General features: G+C 47.3%; 1 protein-coding gene across 1 annotated transcript in view; it reads left to right on the forward strand.

Moving 5' to 3' along the window:
• Window positions 1-5,081, forward strand: part of clpb (ClpB family mitochondrial disaggregase) — a 39,619-nt gene extending 34,538 nt beyond the window's left edge. Inside the window, exons 8-9 of the mRNA XM_078222665.1 lie at window positions 431-535; window positions 4,203-5,081. Of these exons, the coding sequence (XP_078078791.1) occupies window positions 431-535; window positions 4,203-4,451 (354 nt within the window). The 3' untranslated portion in view covers window positions 4,452-5,081. The remainder of the gene's footprint in view (window positions 1-430; window positions 536-4,202) is intronic.
• The last annotated feature ends 15,332 nt before the right edge of the window (window positions 5,082-20,413 follow it).

Here is a 20,413-nt window from a genome sequence, read left to right on the forward strand (position 1 = left end):
CTCCAGATCCACAGCAATGTGATTGGCTCTCAGCTGCCCTCCAAGGGCAACGAGGGATGGGCAATAAATGGCCCATGTCCCATGAGTGAATAAAAAAAAACTAACATTCAAGTGCAGAAAAATGGGATTAGCTCGACTTCAGTGGAAGTTATTGTCAGTGCAGACTCGATGGGCCAAAGGGCCTTATCTGCTCTGTCTAACTCTATGTTGGAGAGTCTTTAGGCTGGAGGAGGTTACAGAGGTTACAAATCAAATGCAAGACTTTGAGCACGGCTCACTGCTATGCCAACTTTACTCATCGGAGCCCCGTCAGAGGAGCTTGTTGCATATTCTCTTGTGTTTTGTTAAAGAAGGACTGACGGGAGTGTTGAGTGGTTGCATTGTAAACCAGTAAACGTACGGCACTGGAATGTCTTTCATTTCCCTCCAGGCCAAACAGCGACACGATATCAACCTGCAGTGGGACCGGGAGGTGATGGATGTGTTGGCGGAAGGATACAATTTGCACTATGGAGCTAGATCCATCAAGCACGAGGTGAGGCTGGGGGCCAGTGTGAGATTATGGGGCAGTGTCGACCATAAATCACAGCTTCTGTAAATAAAGCAGATTAAATATGAATATGTCATACATCACAGTGAATAATACAGCATGCTTCTCCTCAGCCGCACTCAGCTCAGACACTCAGAGAAATGACAAGAAGCTAAATATGCCAGAGGTCTGCTGGAGTATCAGTTCCTCAATGTACAGTAACTGCAATGGAAGGGGTCTGGGAGGCATAGAATAGCACAGAAGAAAACTATTTGGCCCATCAAGTCTGTGCCAGCTCTTAAAAAAAAAGCAATCCAGTTAAATCTGCTCACCCCCTCTTTTCCCATATCCCTGTAACATTCCCAGTTAACCCCATTCAACCATTCTTTTCCCATATCCCTGCAACATTCCCAGTTAACCCCACTCACCCACTCTTTTCCTGGCCTTGGAAAGGGTCCAGAGGAGGTTCACAAGAATGATCCCTGGAATGAAGAGCTTGTCGTATGAGGAACGGTTGAGGACTCTGGGTCTGTACTTGTTGGAGTTCAGAAGGATGAGGGGGGGATCTTATTGAAACTTACAGGATACTGCGAGGCCTGGATAGAGTGGACATGGAGAGGATGTTTCCAATAGTAGGAAAAACTAGAACCAGAGAGCACAACCTCAGGCTAAAGGGACGATTCTTTAAAACAGAGAGGAGGAGGAATTTCTTCAGCCAGAGAGTGGCAAATCTGTGGAACTCTTTGCCGCAGAAGGCTGTGGAGGCCAGGTCATTGAGTGTCTTTAAGACAGAGATAAATAGGTTCTTGATTAATAAGGGGATCAGGGGTTATGGGGAAAAAGCGAGAGAATGGGGATGAGAAAAAAATCAGCCATGATTGAATGGCGGAGCAGACTCGATGGGCCGAGTGGCCTAATTCTGCTCCTATGTCTTATGGCCTTATGGTCATATCCCTGCAATGTTTCCTCTTCCAAATATTTACCTGATTCCATTTTGAAAGCTTTTATTGAACCTGTTTCCACTGCTCTGTCAGGCAGTGAATACCAAATCCTAACCATTCATAAGGCGTTAAAATGGTAAAATGGTGGTAAAAGGAGGAGGGCCAATTAGGGACTGAAAAGGGGATTTACACAGTGAGGCTGGGGGCATGGCTGAGGTAAATGAATACTTTGCATCTGTCTTTACCAAGGAGGTAGATGCTACCCAGACCATGGTGAAAGAGGAGGAAATAAAAGGGTTTGCCATTGATGGAGAGGCGATAAAGAAGCTATCTGTACTGAAAGTTGATGAGACACTGGGACTGGTTAAGATGCATCCAAGGATACTGAGGGATGTGAGAGTGGAAATTGCAAAGACACTGGCCATACTTTTTCAGTCTTTCTTAGACTCAGGTGATGCCAGAGGGGTGGAGAATTACAAATGTTACCCTTGTTCAAAAATCTGGTAAAGATAAGCCCAGGAATTACAGCCCTGTCGGTTTAACCTTGGTGATGTGGAAACTTTGAAAAACAATAATCTGGAACAAAATTAATAGTCATGTGGATAAATGTGAGTTAATGAAGGAAAACCAGCATGGATTTGTTGAGAGAAAATCGTGTTTAACTCACTGGCTGGAGTTTTTTTGATGCAGTGACACAAAGGGTAGCTGAGAGGGATGCTGTTGATGTGGTGTACCTGGACTTTCAGAAGGCATTTGATAAAGTGCCACATGACTGACTTGTGAGCAAAGTTAGAGCTCATGGAATAAAGGGCACAGGAAGAACACAAAGATGCAGAATTGGCTGAGTGACAGGAAAGAGAGAGTAATGGCTAATGAAGGTTTTTCGGACTAACGGAGAGTTTGTTGTGGTGATCCTCAGGATTCAGTAACTGGAACTTTGCTCTTCCTGATATATTAATGACCTAGACCTTAGTGTACAATTTCAAAGTTTGCAAACTATACTTGGAAGCCTTGTGAACTGTGAGGAGGACAGTGCAGAACTTCGAAAGGGCACAGACAGGATGGTGGCATGTGGAAGATAAAATTTAATGCAGAGAAGTGTGAAATGATTTTGGTAAAAAGAACATAGAGAGATGGTATAAAATAATGAGTACGATTCTGAAAAGGGTGCAGGAGCAGAGGGAGCTGGCCATTGAAAGCAGCAGAACAGGTTGAAAAGAGTAGTTAATAAAGCGTGCAGTATCCTAGGCTTTATCAATAGGGGCATAGAGTACAAAAGCAAAGAGGTTACTTTAAACTTGTATAGAACGCTGGTTTGTCCTCAACTGGAATATTGTGTCCAGTTCTTTAGGAAGGATGTGAAGACGTTGGACAGAGAGCAGAAAAGACTCACGAGAACATTTATAGGGATGAGAAACTTCAATTATGTCGATAGATTGGAAACGGTTTTCCTTGGAAATGAGAAAGCAGAGAGGAGACTGGGTAGAGGTGTTCAAAATCATGAAGGCCCAGGAGAGAGTAGATAGGGAGAAAATGTTCCATTGGTGGAAGACTCGAGAATGAGAGGAGACAGATTTAAGAAAATTGGATTTATTATCTCAGATTTATGGCCCCTAGTTCTAAGTCTCATCCGTAAGTGGAAACATCTTCTCTGTAGTTACCTTATCAAACTCTTTCATTATCTTAAAGACTTCACTGAGGTCACCCATTGGTCTTCTCTATTCTAGAGAAAAGAGCTGCAGTATATTCAGTCTAAAAGGTAGGATCTCTCAGATCTGGTAACACTCCAGTAAATGTTTTTTATACATTCTCCAGTGCCTCAATATGCTCTTTATCATATGGTGGCCAGAACTGTTCACAGCAACTCAGTTGCTTGGTCTAACCAAGGTTTCATAGACCTGGGTGACCTTGTTCATGAGTTACTGAAAGCTAACATGTAGGTGCAGCAAGCAATTAGGAAGGCAAATGGTATGTTGGCCTTCTTTGCAGGGAGAATTGAGTATAGGGCAAATGGTATGTTGGCCTTCTTTGCAGGGAGAATTGAGTATAGGGTAAAGATGTCTTGCTTCAGTTGTATAGGAACTTGGTTGGACTGCACTTTGAGTATTGCATACAGTTTTGGTCACCTTTCCTAATGAAGGATATGCTGCAACAGAGGAAGCGCCACAGAGTTTCACCAGAGTAATTCTTAGGATGGTAGGATTGTCCTATGAGGAGAGATTGAGGAGACTGGGTCTGTGTTCTCTAGACTTTTGAAGAATCGAGGATGATCTCATTGAAGCTTACAAAATATTTAAGTGGCTTGACAGGAAAGATGTTCCTCCTGTCTTGGGGGATTCTAGAATCAGGGGACGTGGCCTCAGAATAAGAGGTAGCCATTAGGGCTGAGATGAGGAATTTCTTCACTCAGAGGGTGGTGAATCTTTGGAATGCTCTGTCCCAGAGGGCTGGGGAAGCTCAGTCATTGAGCGTGTTCAAGACAGAGAGCGATAGATTTCTGGATACTGACAACATCGAGGGATATGAGGAGAGTGCAGAAAGATGACATCGAGATAGATAATCAGCTGTGATCTAGTTGAATGGCAGAGCAGGCTCGAGGTGGCTGAATGGTCTACTGCTGCTCCTGTGTTGCTATATTCTGCCTGGCCGTACAGCACAAATTCACATCTTATGACTATTAAGGATGGAATTTGGTATATTTCTGCTCACAGTGCCCCATGTTATTTTCCCAGGTGGAGCGACGTGTTGTGAATCAGCTGGCAGCTGCCTACGAACAGGAGCTCCTGCCTCATGGATGCACACTCCGCATTGCTGTGGAAGCTGCGGGAATGGGAATGGCGAGGGAGCAAGACGCAGATCACGGGGAGCCCGACTCCAAGGGCGCCAGGATCAGGCTAGAGATTGTGGAGAAAGGCAGCAAGTCCCGCAAGCTGGACATCAGGATCCCGGTCAAAGGGGACAAGGTGACCCACCGGTTGTAGCAGGAACCGGAACATCCATCAGACTGACTGCTGCCAAAAGGAAATGGTGGAATTCCCAACCCCACCCTCTCCCTGTGGTCTTTCCCTCCCTTCACCCAACCGCTCCACTCCTCTCCCTCGCCACTGGACTCTTGCAGCGATATGGGATCCACAGGTTTACTTTTGGCCGCACCTCACCCTCGCAATCTGCCCACTGTTCACCAATAGGCGCATTGTCCAGAGGAGCAAAGTCCAGGGGCCCGAACGACATTCTCCTGTTCCTTTGGAGTAGTTCTGAAGGGTCAAATTACCGCTGTCTGTTCCCAGAGTCATCGGAGAGTATTCAGGAACCAGTTTCTCCCTGGGTGATTTTATTTTCCTTTCGTTGTGTTGTGTGAAAGACCCAGAATTATCGCAGCTGATTGTAACTCAGCACAGACCGCAGGAATCAAAGCTGCCAGTCTCTGTGAGCGAGACAGCGATACGTAACTGACTCGTGTTCCCTGTTTGCAGCAGGAATCAGATTGCTAATGACATTTCTGATTTGCCCGAATTATAGTTACAACTGCAGACACTCAGCGACGACTGTGGACTTTGTTATTTAACCCATCATTAGACCACAGCACAAATAAACAAGATGCTTCACTCTCAGACACTCTTTGCTTTGGGGTTTGATATCACCACAACGTATACTCCAGGGGGACTTTCGAGCCAATGCCCCTCTCCCCACAGACACTGGTCAACTCCCAGATACATCTTCTATTTCTTCCTTGCAACCTTGTCCCTCTTCGAGTGTGAGGGTTTAGATGGTTCACACAGGGCCTTTTGTATGTTCTATCCACTCAAAACAAGACAACCAATCCAGCCATTAACCATCCCAGCAGTCTACAAAGTGAGGGAAGGTGTCATTGACAGCGCTATTAAGCAGCACTAAGTCAGCAATAACCTGCTCACTGGCACTCAGTTTGGTTTCCATCCTGACCTCATTACAACCTTGCTCTAAGTATGACCAAACAAGCTCAATCCCAGAGCTGAGGTGAGAGTGACAGCCCTTAACATCAAGGCAGCATTTGACCGAGTGTAGCATCAAGGAGCCCCAGCAAAACTGGGGTCAATGTGTGACAACTAGGGGATTTTCACAGTAACTTCATTGCAGTGTTAATGTAAGCCTACTTGTGACTAATAAATATTTTTTTTTCAATGGGAATCGGGGAAACCTCTCCGCTGGTTGGAGTCATACCCGGCACAAAGGAAGGTGGTTGTGGTGGGTGGAAGCCAATCATTCCACTCCCAGGACATCTCTGCAGGAGTCCCTCAGGGTAGTGTCCTAGGCCCAACCATCTTCAGCTGCTTCATCAATGATCTTCTCTCCATCATAAAGGTCAGAAGTGGGGATGTTCGCCGCCGATTGCACAATGTTCAGCACCATTCGCGACTCCTCACAGTGAAGTAGTCTATGTCTAAATGTAGCAAGACCTGGATAATATCCATACTTGGGCTGAGTAGTGATAAGTAACATTCGTGCCATACAAGAGCCAGTCAATGACCATCTCCAGCAAGAGAGAATCTAACCATCTCCACTTGAAATCCGATGGCATTACCATCGCTGAATCCCCCACGATCAACATCCTGGGGGTTACCATTGACCAGAAACTGAACTGGATCCAGCCATATAAATACTGTGGCTACCAGAGCAGGGCAGGGGCTGGGAATTCTGTGGTGAATAACTCCCCTACCAATTCCTCAAAGCCTGTCCATCACCTGCAAGTAACAAGTCAGGAGTGGGATGGAATGCTGTCCTGGATGGGCGCAGCTCCAACAACACTCAAGAAATCATAGAAATCATAGAAACCCTACAGTGCAGAAGGAGGCCATTCGGCCCATCGAGTCTGCACAGACCACAATCCCACCCAGGCCCTACCCCCACATATTTTACCCATTAATCCCTCTAACCTACGCATCCCAGGACTCTAAGGGGCAATTTTTTTAACCTGGCCAATCAACCTAACCCGCACATCTTTGGACGCTCAACACCATCCAGGACAAAGCAGCCCTGCTTAATTGGCACCCTATCCACCATCTTAAATACACACTTCCATTGCTGTTTTTGAGAGTGTGTAAATTGGCTGACTACACTTCAAAAATACCTCAGTGGCTGTTTGGGAAGATCCTGAAGTCTTTTTGTCTCTTACAGTCGGCTGTGAATTCAGCAAATCAACCAAAGGGGCTTCAGCATTTCCAATGATTGATTCCTGTTCAGTCTATTCACACAAATGTTCTAGTTGAAGAAGTGGATTGTAATCGAGAGCAGGAACCCTGATCAACTCTTACTTTGATAATCCAGCAGAGAGCAGTTGAGGCTCCTCCTTCGAGGATCGAGCTTGGAACCTGTCGCAGTGCAGATTTAACAATGGTTTGTGATTAAATGGGTGGCACAGTGGTTTAGCACTGCTGCCTCACAGCACCAGGGGCTCAGGTTCGATTCCCGGCTTGGGTCACTGTCTGTGTGGAGTCTGCATTTTCTCCTCGTGTCTGTGTGGGTTTCCTCCGGGTGCTCCGGTTTCCTCCCACAGTCCGAAAAATGTGCTGGTTAGGTGCATTCTCCTTCAGTGTACCCGAACAGGTGCCAGAGTGTGGCGACTAGGGGATTTTCGCAGTATCTTCATTGCGGTGTTAATGTGACTAATAAATAAACTTTTACTTCATGTTCTCCCCAGGTCTGCGACGGTTTCCTCCGGGAGTTCCGGTTTCCTCCCACACTCCAAAGATGTGTAGGTTAGGTGGATTGGGCATGCTAAATTGCCCCTTAGTGTCCAAAGATATGTAGGTCAGGAGGATTAGCGGGGTAAATACTGGGGTCTGGGTAAGATGCTCTATTGGAGAGTTGGGGCAGACTCAATGGGCCAAATGGCCCCTTTCTGTAGAATATAGAAAAACTACAGCACAAACAGGCCCTTCGGCCCACAAGTTGTGCCGAACACATCCCTACCTTCTAGACCTACCTATAGTAGGTACTGTAGGGATTCTATAATATGGCACCTTCAAACAATCTAAAAAGCTCCATAATAATCAAAATCTAACTGGAACCAAAGAACAAACTAGTCGGAATAACTGAAACTTTGGCCAAGCAGTTATTTTAAAGGGTGGGGGAAATCCTGAGGTAAGGACTAGAAGAGGCTGGAATTGGAACTGTGCAGAGATCGTGGGAGAGTTGTAGGAATGGAGGAGATTATACAGATAAGCAGGTAGGGACCATGGAAGTATTAAGGCATTGCTGGACTGGGAGCCAATGCAGGTTAGCAAGCAGTGTGGAGGCCGAACAGGACTGGGTGTGTGATGGGACACAGGCACCAACGGTTTGGATAATCTCCAGGTTGCAAAGAGAGGAAGATTGGGAAGCCAGCCAGAAGCAGGTTTGAATAGTTGAGTCTGGAGTAGATCACGGGCAATTACTCAAATGCATTCCCTGTGTCTGGGGACAGATGACCCATAGATATTAATGATGCTTCTCCGGTTCCTGTGGAGCTGCTTTGATATGGAAAAGGGAGGGGGGGGGGGGGCGGTGGTGGCATTGACGGAGCCCTCCCAGGTAGTCAGTGACTTCCGCCCCTCCTTCCCAGGAGCAGGCTGAGGGTAAGAGAGTGGGTCTTCTGACTGTAATTAATTATTTATTTTTTCAGTTAATTTTGGGTTTAAAATCGGAGGTTTTTTTCAAAACCGGAAGTCAGGCCAGGAGTGGCCAGGGGAAGTTTTTGGAGGGTTTAAAAGTGCACCAAAGTATACAGCGGGCAGCATCGTAGCGGGCAGCAGAGTGAGTGGGAAGTTGAGTGAGCTGTCAGGGCTTTGGCTCACAGGGCTTGGACGAGCAGGGGTGAGTTTTTGTTTCCTTACACTCTTATTAACTTTTCACTGTCTTACTTGACATAAAGTGTCCAGTATGAGTGTGAAACCAATGTGTTGTTCCCAGTGTAGGATGTGGGAGGTCCTGGAGACATCTGGCCTCCCGGACATCCACATCTGTGAGGGGTGTGTCGAGCTGCGGTTCCTGAGAGACCGTGTTAGGGAGCTGGAACTACAGCTCGAGGATCTTAGGCTGATGAGGGAGAATGAGAAGGTGATAGACAAGAGCTATCATCAGGTGGTCACACCAGGGCCACGGGAAGAGGCCAAGTGGGTGACGGCCAGGAAGGGTAAGGCTAGGGTGGTTGAGAGCACCCCGGTGGATTTGCCCCTGCACAACAAGTACTCCTGCTTGAGTACTGCTGGGGGGGACAGCCCGCCTGGGGGAAGCAGCAGTGGCCGTGTCTCCGCAGTGGAGTCCAGCCCTGTAACTCAGAGGGCTAAGGAAAAGAGGAGGAAGGCGGTATTAATCGGGGACTCGATGGTGAAGGGGACAGACAGGCGTTTCTGCGGAGGTAGGCGGGATTCTCGCATGGTGGTCTGCCTCCCTGGGGCCGGGATCCAGGATGTCGCTAGTCGCGTCCCAGAAATCCTGAGGTGGGAGGGAGAGGAGCCTGAGGTAGCGGTACATATTGGTACCGCTGATGTGGGTAGGAAGGGAGAAGGGGTCATGAAAAGGGAGTACAGGGAATTAGGGAGACAGCTGAGAAAGAGGAAAGCAAAGGTAGTAATCTCAGGATTACTGCCTGTGCCACGGGAAGGTGAGGGCAGGAATGGAGTGAGGTGGAGGATGAATGTGTGGCTGAGGGACTGGTGCAGGGGGCAGGGATTCAGGTTCCTGGACCATTGGGACCTCTTTAGGGGCAGGGGTGATCTGTATACAAAAAACGGGTGGAACTTGAACCACACGGGGACCAATATCCTGGCCGGTAGGTTGGCTAAGGCTACTGGGGAGAATTTAAACTAGATAGGTTGGGGGGAGGGGAGCTAGAAGAGTTGACTAGGATCAAGGAACTAATTGATGGGGGGGAGGATGCAGGGGTAAGGGGAATTACAAAATTAATGGTAGAGGAGAGGGTGCAAGTGAATGAAGGCGGTAATTTAGATAAGGGAGTAGAGGGAGACGGTGTTCGCGACTCATCAAAGCGGGTTCAGATAAAAGCTGGAATAAGGACACTTTGCCTGAATGCACGAAGCATTCGGAACAAGGTGAATGAGTTGATGGTGCAAATCAGCACAAGTGGGTACGATCTAGTGGCCATTACAGAAACGTGGCTGAAAGGTGACCAGGACTGGGAGATGAATATCCAGGGGTATCAGGCGTTTAGGAAGAATAGACAGGAAGGAAAAGGTGGTGGGGTCGCGCTATTAATAAGAGATAATATCAGGGTAGTACTGAGGGATGACATAGGCTCTGAGGAACAAAACGTGGAATCGTTATGGGTAGAGATGAGGAATAGTAGAGGGAGAAAGACACTAGTAGGTGTGGTATATAGGCCCCCGAATAATAATGTTGAGGTAGGGAGGGCTATAAATAAGCAGATAAGGGATGCGTGTAAAAACGGAACGGCAATAATCATGGGGGACTTCAACATGCACATTGACTGGCAGACTCAAGTCGGTAAGGGTGGAATGGAGGAAGAGTTCTTAGAATGCTGTCGGGATAGTTTCCTTGAACAGCATGTTACGGAACCGACGAGGGAACGAGCTATTTTGGATCTGGTATTGTGTAACGAGGTAGGTAGAATTAAGGATCTTATTGTGAAGGACCCTCTTGGGTCTAGTGACCACAATATGGTCGAATTTCTGATTCAGATGGAAGAGGAGAAAGTTTGGTCTCAAACCAGTGTCCTCTGTTTGAACAGAGGGAAATATGATAGGATGAGGGATGAATTGGCTAAGGTAGACTGGGAGAGCAGGCTGGCAGGTAGGATAGCTGAGGAACAGTGGAGGATTTTTAAGGAGATCCTTTTCAGTTCTCAGCAAAAATATATTCCAGCAAAAAACAAGGATTGTAAGAAAAGGGAGAACCAGCCGTGGATAACGAAGGAAATAAAGGAGAGTATTAAAATAAAAACAGCTGCGTACAGAGTGGCCAAAAATAGTGGAGAAACAAGTGATTGGGAAAAATTTAAGATTCAACAAAGAGAGACTAAGAAAGCGATAAAGAAAGGAAGGATAGACTATGAAGCTAGGCTAGCAATTAATATAAAAAATGATAGTAAAAGTTTTTATAAATATATAAAAAGGAATAGAGTGGCTAGAGTGAATGTTGGACCCTTGGAGGACGAGAGGGGGGTGTTAATAGTGGGAAATGAGGATATGGCTGAGTCTTTAAATACGTTTTTTGTGTCGGTCTTCACGGTGGAGGACACAAATAGTTTGCCAAATATTAACGATAGAGGGTTGGCAGCAGGAGAAATACTTAATACGATTAATGTTACCAGAGAGGCAGTGCTGGGTAGACTAATGGGACTGAAGGTGGACAAGTCCCCGGGTCCGGATGGAATGCATCCCAGGGTATTGAAAGAAATGTCAGAGGTAATAGTGGATGCGTTAGTGATTATTTATCAAAACTCGTTGCATTCTGGGGTAGTGCCGGTTGATTGGAAAACGGCTAATGTTACGCCGCTGTTTAAAAAAGGAAGGAGACAAAAGGCGGGTAACTATAGGCCGGTCAGCTTAACGTCTGTAGTAGGGAAAATGCTGGAATCCATTATTAAGGAGGAGATAGCAGGGCATCTGGATAGAAATGGTTCGATCAATCAGACGCAGCATGGATTCATGAGGGGAAAGTCGTGCTGGACGAACATGTTGGATTTTTATGAAGATGTGACGAGGGCGGTTGATGGAGGAGAACCGGTGGATGCGGTGTTTTTGGATTTCCAAAAGGCGTTTGATAAGGTGCCCCATAAAAGGCTGCTGAAGAAGATTAGGGCACACGGAGTTGGGGGTAGTGTGTTAAAGTGGATTGGGGACTGGCTATCTGACAGGAAGCAAAGAGTCGGAATAAATGGGTGTTTTTCCGGTTGGAGGAAGGTAACTAGTGGCGTGCCGCAGGGATCGGTACTCGGGCCGCAACTGTTTACCATTTATATAGATGATCTGGAGGAGGGGACGGAGTGTAGGGTAACGAAGTTTGCAGACGACACAAAGATAAGTGGAAAAGTGAATCGTGTGGAGGACGGAGAAGATCTGCAGAGAGATTTGGACAGGCTGAGTGAGTGGGCGAGGATATGGCAAATGGAGTATAACGTTGAGAAATGCGAGGTTATACACTTTGGAGGAAATAATAACAAATGGGATTACTATCTCAATGGAAATAAATTAAAACATGCTACCGTGCAAAGGGACCTGGGGGTCCTTGTGCATGAGACGCAAAAGCCCAGTCTGCAGGTACAACAGGTGATCAAGAAGGCAAATGGGATGTTGGCCTATATTGCGAGGGGGATAGAATATAAAAGCAGGGATGTCTTGATGCACCTGTACAGGGCATTGGTGAGGCCGCAGCTGGAATACTGTGTGCAGTATTGGTCCCCTTATATGAGGAAGGATATATTGGCATTGGAGGGAGTGCAGAGAAGGTTCACCAGGTTGATACCGGAGATGAGGGGTTTGGATTATGAGGAGAGGCTGAGGAGATTGGGTTTGTACTCGTTGGAGTTTAGAAGGATGAGGGGGGATCTTATGGAGACTTATAAGATAATGCGGGGGCTGGATAGGGTGGAGGCGGAGAGATTCTTTCCACTTAGTAAGGAAGTTAAAACTAGAGGACACAGCCTCAAAATAAAGGGGGGTCGGTTTAAGACAGAGTTGAGGAGGAACTTCTTCTCCCAGAGGGTGGTGAATCTCTGGAATTCTCTGCCCACTGAGGTGGTGGAGGCTACCTCGCTGAATATGTTTAAAGCGCGGATGGATGGATTCCTGAGCGGTAAGGGAATTAAGGGTTATGGGGATCAGGCGGGTAAGTGGTACTGATCCACGTCAGATCAGCCATGATCTTATTGAATGGCGGGGCAGGCTCAAGGGGCTAGATGGCCTACTCCTGCTCCTATTTCTTATGTTCTTATGTTCCCAATCTGCTGTGTGTCTCTTAGGAAACACGGACTGATCTGGTGGGGATGCGGCCTGTAGCTAACAGTAACAAAAGCTGATTGGAAGAAAAGAGAAATATCAGAGTATGACGCTGAAACTCACTGATCAGATTGCCCTAAGGAATTTACAACCAATGTAGTATGGGAAACACAGTACCAACACACACCAAGGTCCCACCTTCAGCAGTGAACAATGGCTGGTAACTCCCGGAGCTTAGAAGCATGATCCTGTTAAAATACGATATTTTTTTATGAAGCTTGAAAGGGAAGATGCAGGAGTTTTAAAGTTTAAAAGTTTGTTTATTTATTATTGTCACAAGTAGGCACAGTGGTTAGCGCTGCTGCCTCACAGCGCCTGGGACCCAGGTTCAATTCCCGGCTTGGGTCACTGTCTGTGCGGAGTCTGCACGTTCTCCCCGTGTCTGTGTGGGTTTCCTCCGGGTGCTCCAGTTTCCTCCTACAGTCCGAAAGATGTGCTGGTTAGGTGGATTGGCCATGCTAAATTGCCCCTTAGTGTCAGGGGATTAGCAGGGTAAATAAGTACGGTTATGGGGATAGGGTCTGGGTGGGACTGTGGTCGGTGCAGACTCGAGGGGCCAAATGGCCTCCTTTTGCACTGCAGGGATTCTATATTAACAGTGCAATGAAGTTACTGTGAAATTCCCCTAGTCGCCACACTCCGGCGCCAGTTTGGGTACACTGAGGGAGAATTTAGCATGGCCAATGCACTTATCCAGCACGTCTTTCGGACTGTGGGAGGAAACCGGAGCACCCAGAGGAAACCCACGCAGACATGGGGAGAATGTGCAAACTCCACACAGACAGTGACCCAAGCTGGGAATCGAACCCGGGTCCCTGGCGTTGTGAGGCAGCAGTGCTAACCACTGGGTCACCGTGCCGCAAGTATATCTGGTGAACCGGGAACAAGGGCCAGGATGGTGACCTCGCTGTGCAGGGATCTATCGCTGGAGATCTAGCAGCCCAGCCAAAAGTCCATTCCCTTTCAGTGGGGCCAGAAAATCTGCCCCCCCCTCCACCCCCTCCCAGTACTCCGTCTCGGAATGAGCGAAAAAAGAAGAAACATTTTTTTACTGAAATGTTTGTGACATTTGGAATTATCCCCCACAGAGAGCTGCAAATGATCAGTCAGCAAGGATATTCAATTCAGAGATCGACAGATTTGGGGTTTATAAGGGACTCAGGGGATAGTGTGGGGATAGGTGGCAAATATGGAAGATCAGCAATAATCTTATTGAATGGTTTACTCTCGCTCCCATTTCCAATGTGATGATAATGACCTGATCATTTTTTTTAAATGATGTTGGCTGAGGGATAAATATTGGCCAGGACTTACTCAGTTACATGAGTAAAATGGCTATCGAGGGATATAGGCCAAGCGCGGACAATTGGGGCTTTTTTTAAAAAAGGGCAGCATGGACAAGTTGGGCCGAAGGGCCTGTTTCTATGCTGTAAACCTCTGTGACTCTAGGACACTGAGGAGAACTCCCCTGCTCCTCTTCTACATAGTCCCTTGTCACCTTTTACATTCAAATTAGAGGACAGTCAGGCCCTCAGGTTAAAGTCTTACTCGAAAGACAGCATCTCTAACAGTGCAGTGTTCCCTCAGTGGAGGAACAGGAAGCAGAAAGTAGGGATAAGCAGGGCATTTTTGAGCTAGCAACTAGTGCAGGGCTGTAAGGATCAGTGCTGGGACATTGGCTGTTTGTATTTATATTAGATGATGCAACTGAGGTTGTTCCTTGTTTCTCGTTTCAAGGCTTCATTCTATGATCATCTTGCTGGTGCCAGTACAGAGCGAGACTGCGGATAGTTGGGAACCTGTCTCGGGGGCAGGGAATTCATATGGTGTTCGTGGAAGTGGAAATGACTAGGGTTGGGAAGCATTTTCCGATCGGGGCCATTGTGATCTCCTGGACTCGTTTCGATCGCCTCAGGGGGTCGGAGAGGAATTTCCCAGATTTCTTTTCCCCATATTGGCCCTGGGGTTTTTCACTCTGGGTTTTCGCCTCTCCCTGGAGATCACATGGTCTGGAATGGGGGGGTGGGGGTGAGTTAATAGGTTGTAATGAACAAAGCATCGTAGCTGTGAGGGACAGCTCGGTGGATAGGATATTGGTATGTAGATAGGCTGGAAAATTGTGCGGAGATCCTGGATTCAGGATTCAATCCTGGACCGGGGAGTGGCGCGGGCTTGGAGGGCCGAAGGGCCTGTTCCTGTGCTGTATTGTTCTTTGTTCTTTGAGAGTAATTTATCCAAGTTTATTGATGATACACAGCTAATGGAAATGTAAGCTGTGAGAAGGACACAAAGAGGCTGCAAAGAGATATAGACAGCTTAAGTGTCACGGTGGCACAGTGGTTAGCAGTGCTGCCTCACAGCGCCAGGGACCCAGGTTCAATTCCGGCTTCAAATGACTGTGTGGATTTTGCACATTCTCCTCATGTCTGCGTGGGTTTCCTCCCATAGTCCAGAGACGTGCGGGTTAGGTGGATTGGCCATGCTAAATTGTCCCTTAGTGTCAGAGGATTAGAAGGGTAAATACATGGAGTTACGGGGACTGGGTGGGACTGTGGTTGGTGCAGACTCGCTGGGCTGAATGGCCTCCTTCTGCACTGTAGGGATTCTATGACGCGAATGGGCAGTTGGAGTATAATGTGAGGATGTGTGAGGTTATGTGGTAGAATAGAAAAGCAGAATACTTTTTTTAAAAGGCAAAAAACTTCTAAATGTTGATGTTCATAGAGACTTGGGTGTACTCATGCTAGGAATACAAAGTGTGCAGATACAGCAAGCAATTCGACAAATGGTTTTTATTGCAAGGGAACTGAAGGACAAGAATAAAGAAGTCTTGCTACAATTGTCCTGGTCTTCCTGAGGCCACACCATGGAGTTCTGTGTGCAGTTTTGGGCTTCATAAATAGGGTATTGCGTACAAAAGCTGAGCCTTTGCAAGGTCCTGGTTGGGCCCAAATGGGAGTATTGCGTCTAATTTTGATCACACTTTAGGAAGGATGTGAGGGTCTTTGAGAGGGTGCAGAGGAAGATTTACCAGAATGGTTCCAGGGATGAGGGATTTTAATTACAAGGTTAGGGTTGGAGAAGCTGGGGTTGTTCTCCTTGGAGCGACGGAGAGTGAGGGGAGATTTGATCGAGGTTGACAAGGCAATGACAGGATTGGATAAGGTAGACAAAGACAAACTATTCCCATTGGCTGATGGTGCAGGGGCTCAGGAGGGAGACAGGTTTAATGTTTTGAGGGAGAGTTACGGGGGAATGTGAGGGAGAATGTTTCTACACAGCGAGTGGGAATGAGCTGGAACTCGCTGCCCATGACGGGGGTAGAAGTGGAGACGATTAATTATTTCAAAAGGAAATTGGATGGGCTCTTGTGGGAAATAAAGTGGCAGAGTTACAGGGATAGAGCGGGGCAATGGGACTGACTGGATTCCTGCGAATGGGCTCCTGATCGATAAATGACTTTGGGACCAAATGACTCGATATTTCGGATAAACTTGCAGTGGAGGTGGTCCAGTGAAGCTTCACTAGATTGATAGATAAGGGAGTTGTCCTATAAGGAGAGGCTGAATAAATTGGGCCCATACCTCTGGAGTTTACAAGAATGAGAGGTGATCGCATTGAACTCTACAAATTTCTCAAGGGTAGATGCAACAGTTGTTTCTTCCTTGCTGGGAAATCTAGAACATCGGGGAACATTCTCAGCATCTGCGGCCAATCATATGGGACTGAGATGAGGAGAAATTTCTTCACTGGTGAATTTTGGAATTCTTTAGCTCTGAGGGTTGTGAATGTTCCATCATTAAGTATGTTCAAGACACGGATAGGTGGTCTTTGGTTCCTCAGGAAGCCAATGGATTTGGGGAGTGAAGATGGAGTTGAGGCTGAAGATCAACCGTGACCTTATTGAATGGCGGAGCAGGTTTGAGGGGCTGAAGGGTCTTACTGCTCCTATTTCATATGTTGTGTATAATTAAAAACATGTTCCAAAAAATAATTGTGCCTAAACCTTGCCACTTGTCCTTCTTCGAGATCCCCCTGAAAAGCTACCTTTTTGACCAAGTATTTGGTTAGTTGAGGCCAAAACGTTGTGTGATTTCAAGAAGAAATTAGATATAATTCTTGGGGCTAAAGAGAGCAAGGGATATGGGGGGAAAGGGATCAGGATATTGAATTTCATGTTCAGCCATGATCAAAATGAATGGTAGAGCAGGCTCAAAGGGCCGAATGGCCTAATCCAGCTTCTAGTTTTTATGTTTCTATGTTTGATGTCACTTTCCTTGGGTGGTACAGTGGTTAACACTGCTGCCTCACAGCGCCAGGGACCCAGGTTCAATTCCCGGCTTGGGTCACTGCCTGTGTGGAGTTTGCACATTCTCCCCGTGTCTGCGTGGATTTCCTCCGGTTTCCTCCCACAGTCTGGAAGACGTGCTGGTTAGGGTGCATTGACCCAAACAAGCACCAGAGTGGGGCGGCTAGGGGAATTTCACAGTAACTTCATTGCAGTGTTAATGTCAGCCTACTTGTGACTAATAAATAAACTTGACGTTACTTAGGGTCATTTTTTGTTTGATAATGACTTCTATGAATCATTTTAGGATGTTTTACTCCCTCAAAAGCACTTTGTAAATATAAGTTGTGGTTTGAAAACAGACTGTCAATAGTGATGATGCAATGAAGGATTACAACAGAGCTAATTGAAAGTAAAACAACTGAAATGTGAGCCATTCTTTCTCCCCCCTCTCTCTCTCTCTCTATTCCCTCCAGCTCTCCCTGTCACCAGGAGCTCAGGGAACCCTGTTCAGACCCCCAGCCCCTGTGATCTGAGCAGTGTAAATAACATTAGCATGCTAATTCCTCCATTCGCTCCCCTTCTTTGCAATTTGCCAAGGGGAATTAAGTAAATTAGCAGGAAAATGTGCAAGGATATGTGGTAAACCAAGAGTGACAGGTTAGGGTTAGAGGGCAGATCATTAGTCTAAAATATACAGCTCCACAAAGTCCACAAATAATAAAAGGGAATAAGTGTGAGGCGAAAAATGACAAGAAAATTCAATTACTATAGCAGTCACATGTGTGTCCTCTATAATTCCATTAACTCCTTCGCAGAGTGCCTGTCTTTTCTCTGGTGCTTGTAGCAGTGAGGGGATTTTTATATATAGACTCGTACAGCACTGGAGGAGGCAGTTTGGCCCATTGTGCTGTTCCAATTCCAATTTGTCCCTCTTGCTCCCGCTCTTTCCCCACAGCCTTGCGTTTTCCTTCCTTTTTAAATATTTATCAAATCCCCTTTTGAAAGTTATCATTGATCCTGAAATATTTTGCTTAAATTTTTGCTCAACTTCCTCGGCTCCTGGGAATGACAGACTGACAACTCCTTCAACTTAACCATTCCTCTTGTGCAAGTTTAGACCATCAACCACACAAAGACAAACATCAGCTAGTCCGAACCAAGCTACTGTCTTGAGGATATCCCAAGGCGGCGATCAGGAACAGGAACCCTGGCTAATGCTTCCTCTGCCTTGACTAGAGACAGGTAGTTAATCATAGCATGGACATATTCATTTAGATCATTTAACTCGGTGGCACAGTGGTTGGCACTGCTGCCTCACAGTGCCAGGGACCATGGTTCAATTCCCGACTTGGGTCACTGTCTGTGCGGAGTCTGCACGTTCTCCCCGTGTCTGCATGGGTTTCCTCTGGGTGCTCCGGTTTCCTCCCACAGTCCGAAAGGTGTGCTGGTTAGGGTGCATTGGCCATGATAAATTCTCCCTCAGTGTACCCAAACAGGCATCGGAGTGGGGCGACTGGAGGATTTTCACAATAACTTCATTGCAGTGTTAATGTAAGTCTACTTGTGACAATAATACTCAAACTTTATACAGTAAATGGCAGAGCCCTTGAGAGTATTGATAAGCAGAGGGATCTGGGTGTACAGGTACACAGGTTGAAAGTGGCAACGCAAGTGGAGAAGGTAGTCAAGAAGGCATACGGCATGCTTGCCTTCATCGGCCGGGGCATTGAGTTTAAAAATTGGCAAGTCATGTTGCAGCTTTATAGAACCTTAGTTAGGCCGCACTTGGAATATCATGTTCAATTCTGGTCGCCACACTACCAGAAGGATGTGGAGGCTTTGGAGAGGGTACAGAAAAGATTTACCAGGATGTTGCCTGGTATGGAGGGCATTAGCTATGAGGAGAGGTTGGAGAAACTTGGTTTGTTCTCACTGGAACAACGGAGGTTGAGGGGCGACCTGATAGAAGTCTACAAGATTATGAGGGGCATGGACAGAGTAGATAGTCAGAAGCTGTCTCCCAGGGTGGAAGAGTCAATTACTAGGGGGCATAGGTTTAAAGTGCGAGGAGCAAGGTTTAAAGGAGATGTACGAGGCAAGTTTTTTACACAGAGGGTGATGAGTGCCTGGACCTGGAACTCGCTGCCGGGGAAGGTAGTGGGAGCGGATACGATAGTGAGTTTTAAGGGGCTTCTTGACAAATACATGAATAGGATGGGAATAGAGGGATACGGCCCCCGGAAGGGTAGGGGGTTTTAGTTCAGACGGGCAGCATGGTCAGTGCAGGCTTGGAGGGCCGAAGGGCCTGTTCTTGTGCTGTAATTTTCTTTGTTCTTTGTGTGTGTATTATTGAGATAAGGACTCACAAATGGAGGAGTGCAGAGATCTTGGAGGATTGTAAGCTGGAAGAGGTTAGGGAGGGACGGGGTCCATCAGTTTATAATATTGTCCTGCAGCCCGAGAGGGACATAGACCAATGGCAGGCAGAAGGCGTCATGATCGGCACAACATCGTGGGCCGAAGGGCCTGTTCCTGTGCTGTACTGTTCTATGTTCTAAATGAAGCTTCCGTATGGGACAGTTTACATGGAGGAGTGAATCTCACTCCCTGTTCCCGATGGTGAGGGGAGTCCAGAACAAGGGGGTCACAGTTTGAGAATAAGGGATAAACCTTTTAGAACTGAGGTGAGGAGAAATTTCTTCACCCAGAGGGTGGTGAATGTGTGGAATTCACTACCACAGGCTGGAAGGGCCGAATGGCCTACTCCTGCTTCTAGTTTCTATGTTTCCTTCACAACGTTAGTGCCCCGGTCAAACCCGGCATGACTATGAGCCGCCTGAGAAAATCTCGGGGCTCAGTCAGGCGAGGAATAGATGGGGCTGAGGTATGGACAGCAAAACCTGACGGGACGAGCTACAGTGTTTGTATAATGGGTGCCGGCACTGACAAGGTGCAGGATTCCACAAAACAAGTGGACTCATGTTCAATCACACTCTGTGCTACATGAATGGAGACAGAGGTTGGGGCAACACTCCCGGCCTCGGCTCCAATGGGAAAAGAATGGGAGACGCCAGAGGGTCAGTGCTGAGGGAGTGCCGCACTGTCAGAGGGTCAGTACTGAGGGAGTGCCGCACTGTCAGAGGGTCAGTACTGAGGGAGTGCCGCACTGTCAGAGGGTCAGTACTGAGGGAGTGCCGCACTGTCAGAGGGTCAGTACTGAGGGAGTGCCGCACTGTCAGAGGGTCAGTACTGAGGGAGTGCCACACTGTCAGAGGGTCAGTACTGAGGGAGTGCTGCACTGTCAGAGGGTCAGTACTGAGGGAGTGCCGCACTGTCAGAGGGTCAGTACTGAGGGAGTGCCGCACTGTCAGAGGGTCAGTGCTGAGGGAGTGCCGCGCTGTCAGAGGGTCAGTGCTGAGGGAGTGCTGCGCTGTCAGAGCGTGAGTACTGAAGGAGTGCCGCACTGTCAGAGGGTCAGTACTGAGGGAGTGCCGCACTGTCAGAGGGTCAGTGCTGAGGGAGTGCCGCACTGTCAGAGGGTCAGTGCTGAGGGAGTGCCGCACTGTCAGAGGGTCAGTACTGAGGGAGTGCTGCACTGCCAGAGGGTCAGTACTGAGGGAGTGCCGCACTGTCAGAGGGTCAGTACTGAGGGAGTGCC

This window comes from Mustelus asterias, chromosome 10 (genome assembly GCF_964213995.1).
Source record: "Mustelus asterias chromosome 10, sMusAst1.hap1.1, whole genome shotgun sequence".
Lineage (NCBI taxonomy): Eukaryota > Metazoa > Chordata > Chondrichthyes > Carcharhiniformes > Triakidae > Mustelus > Mustelus asterias.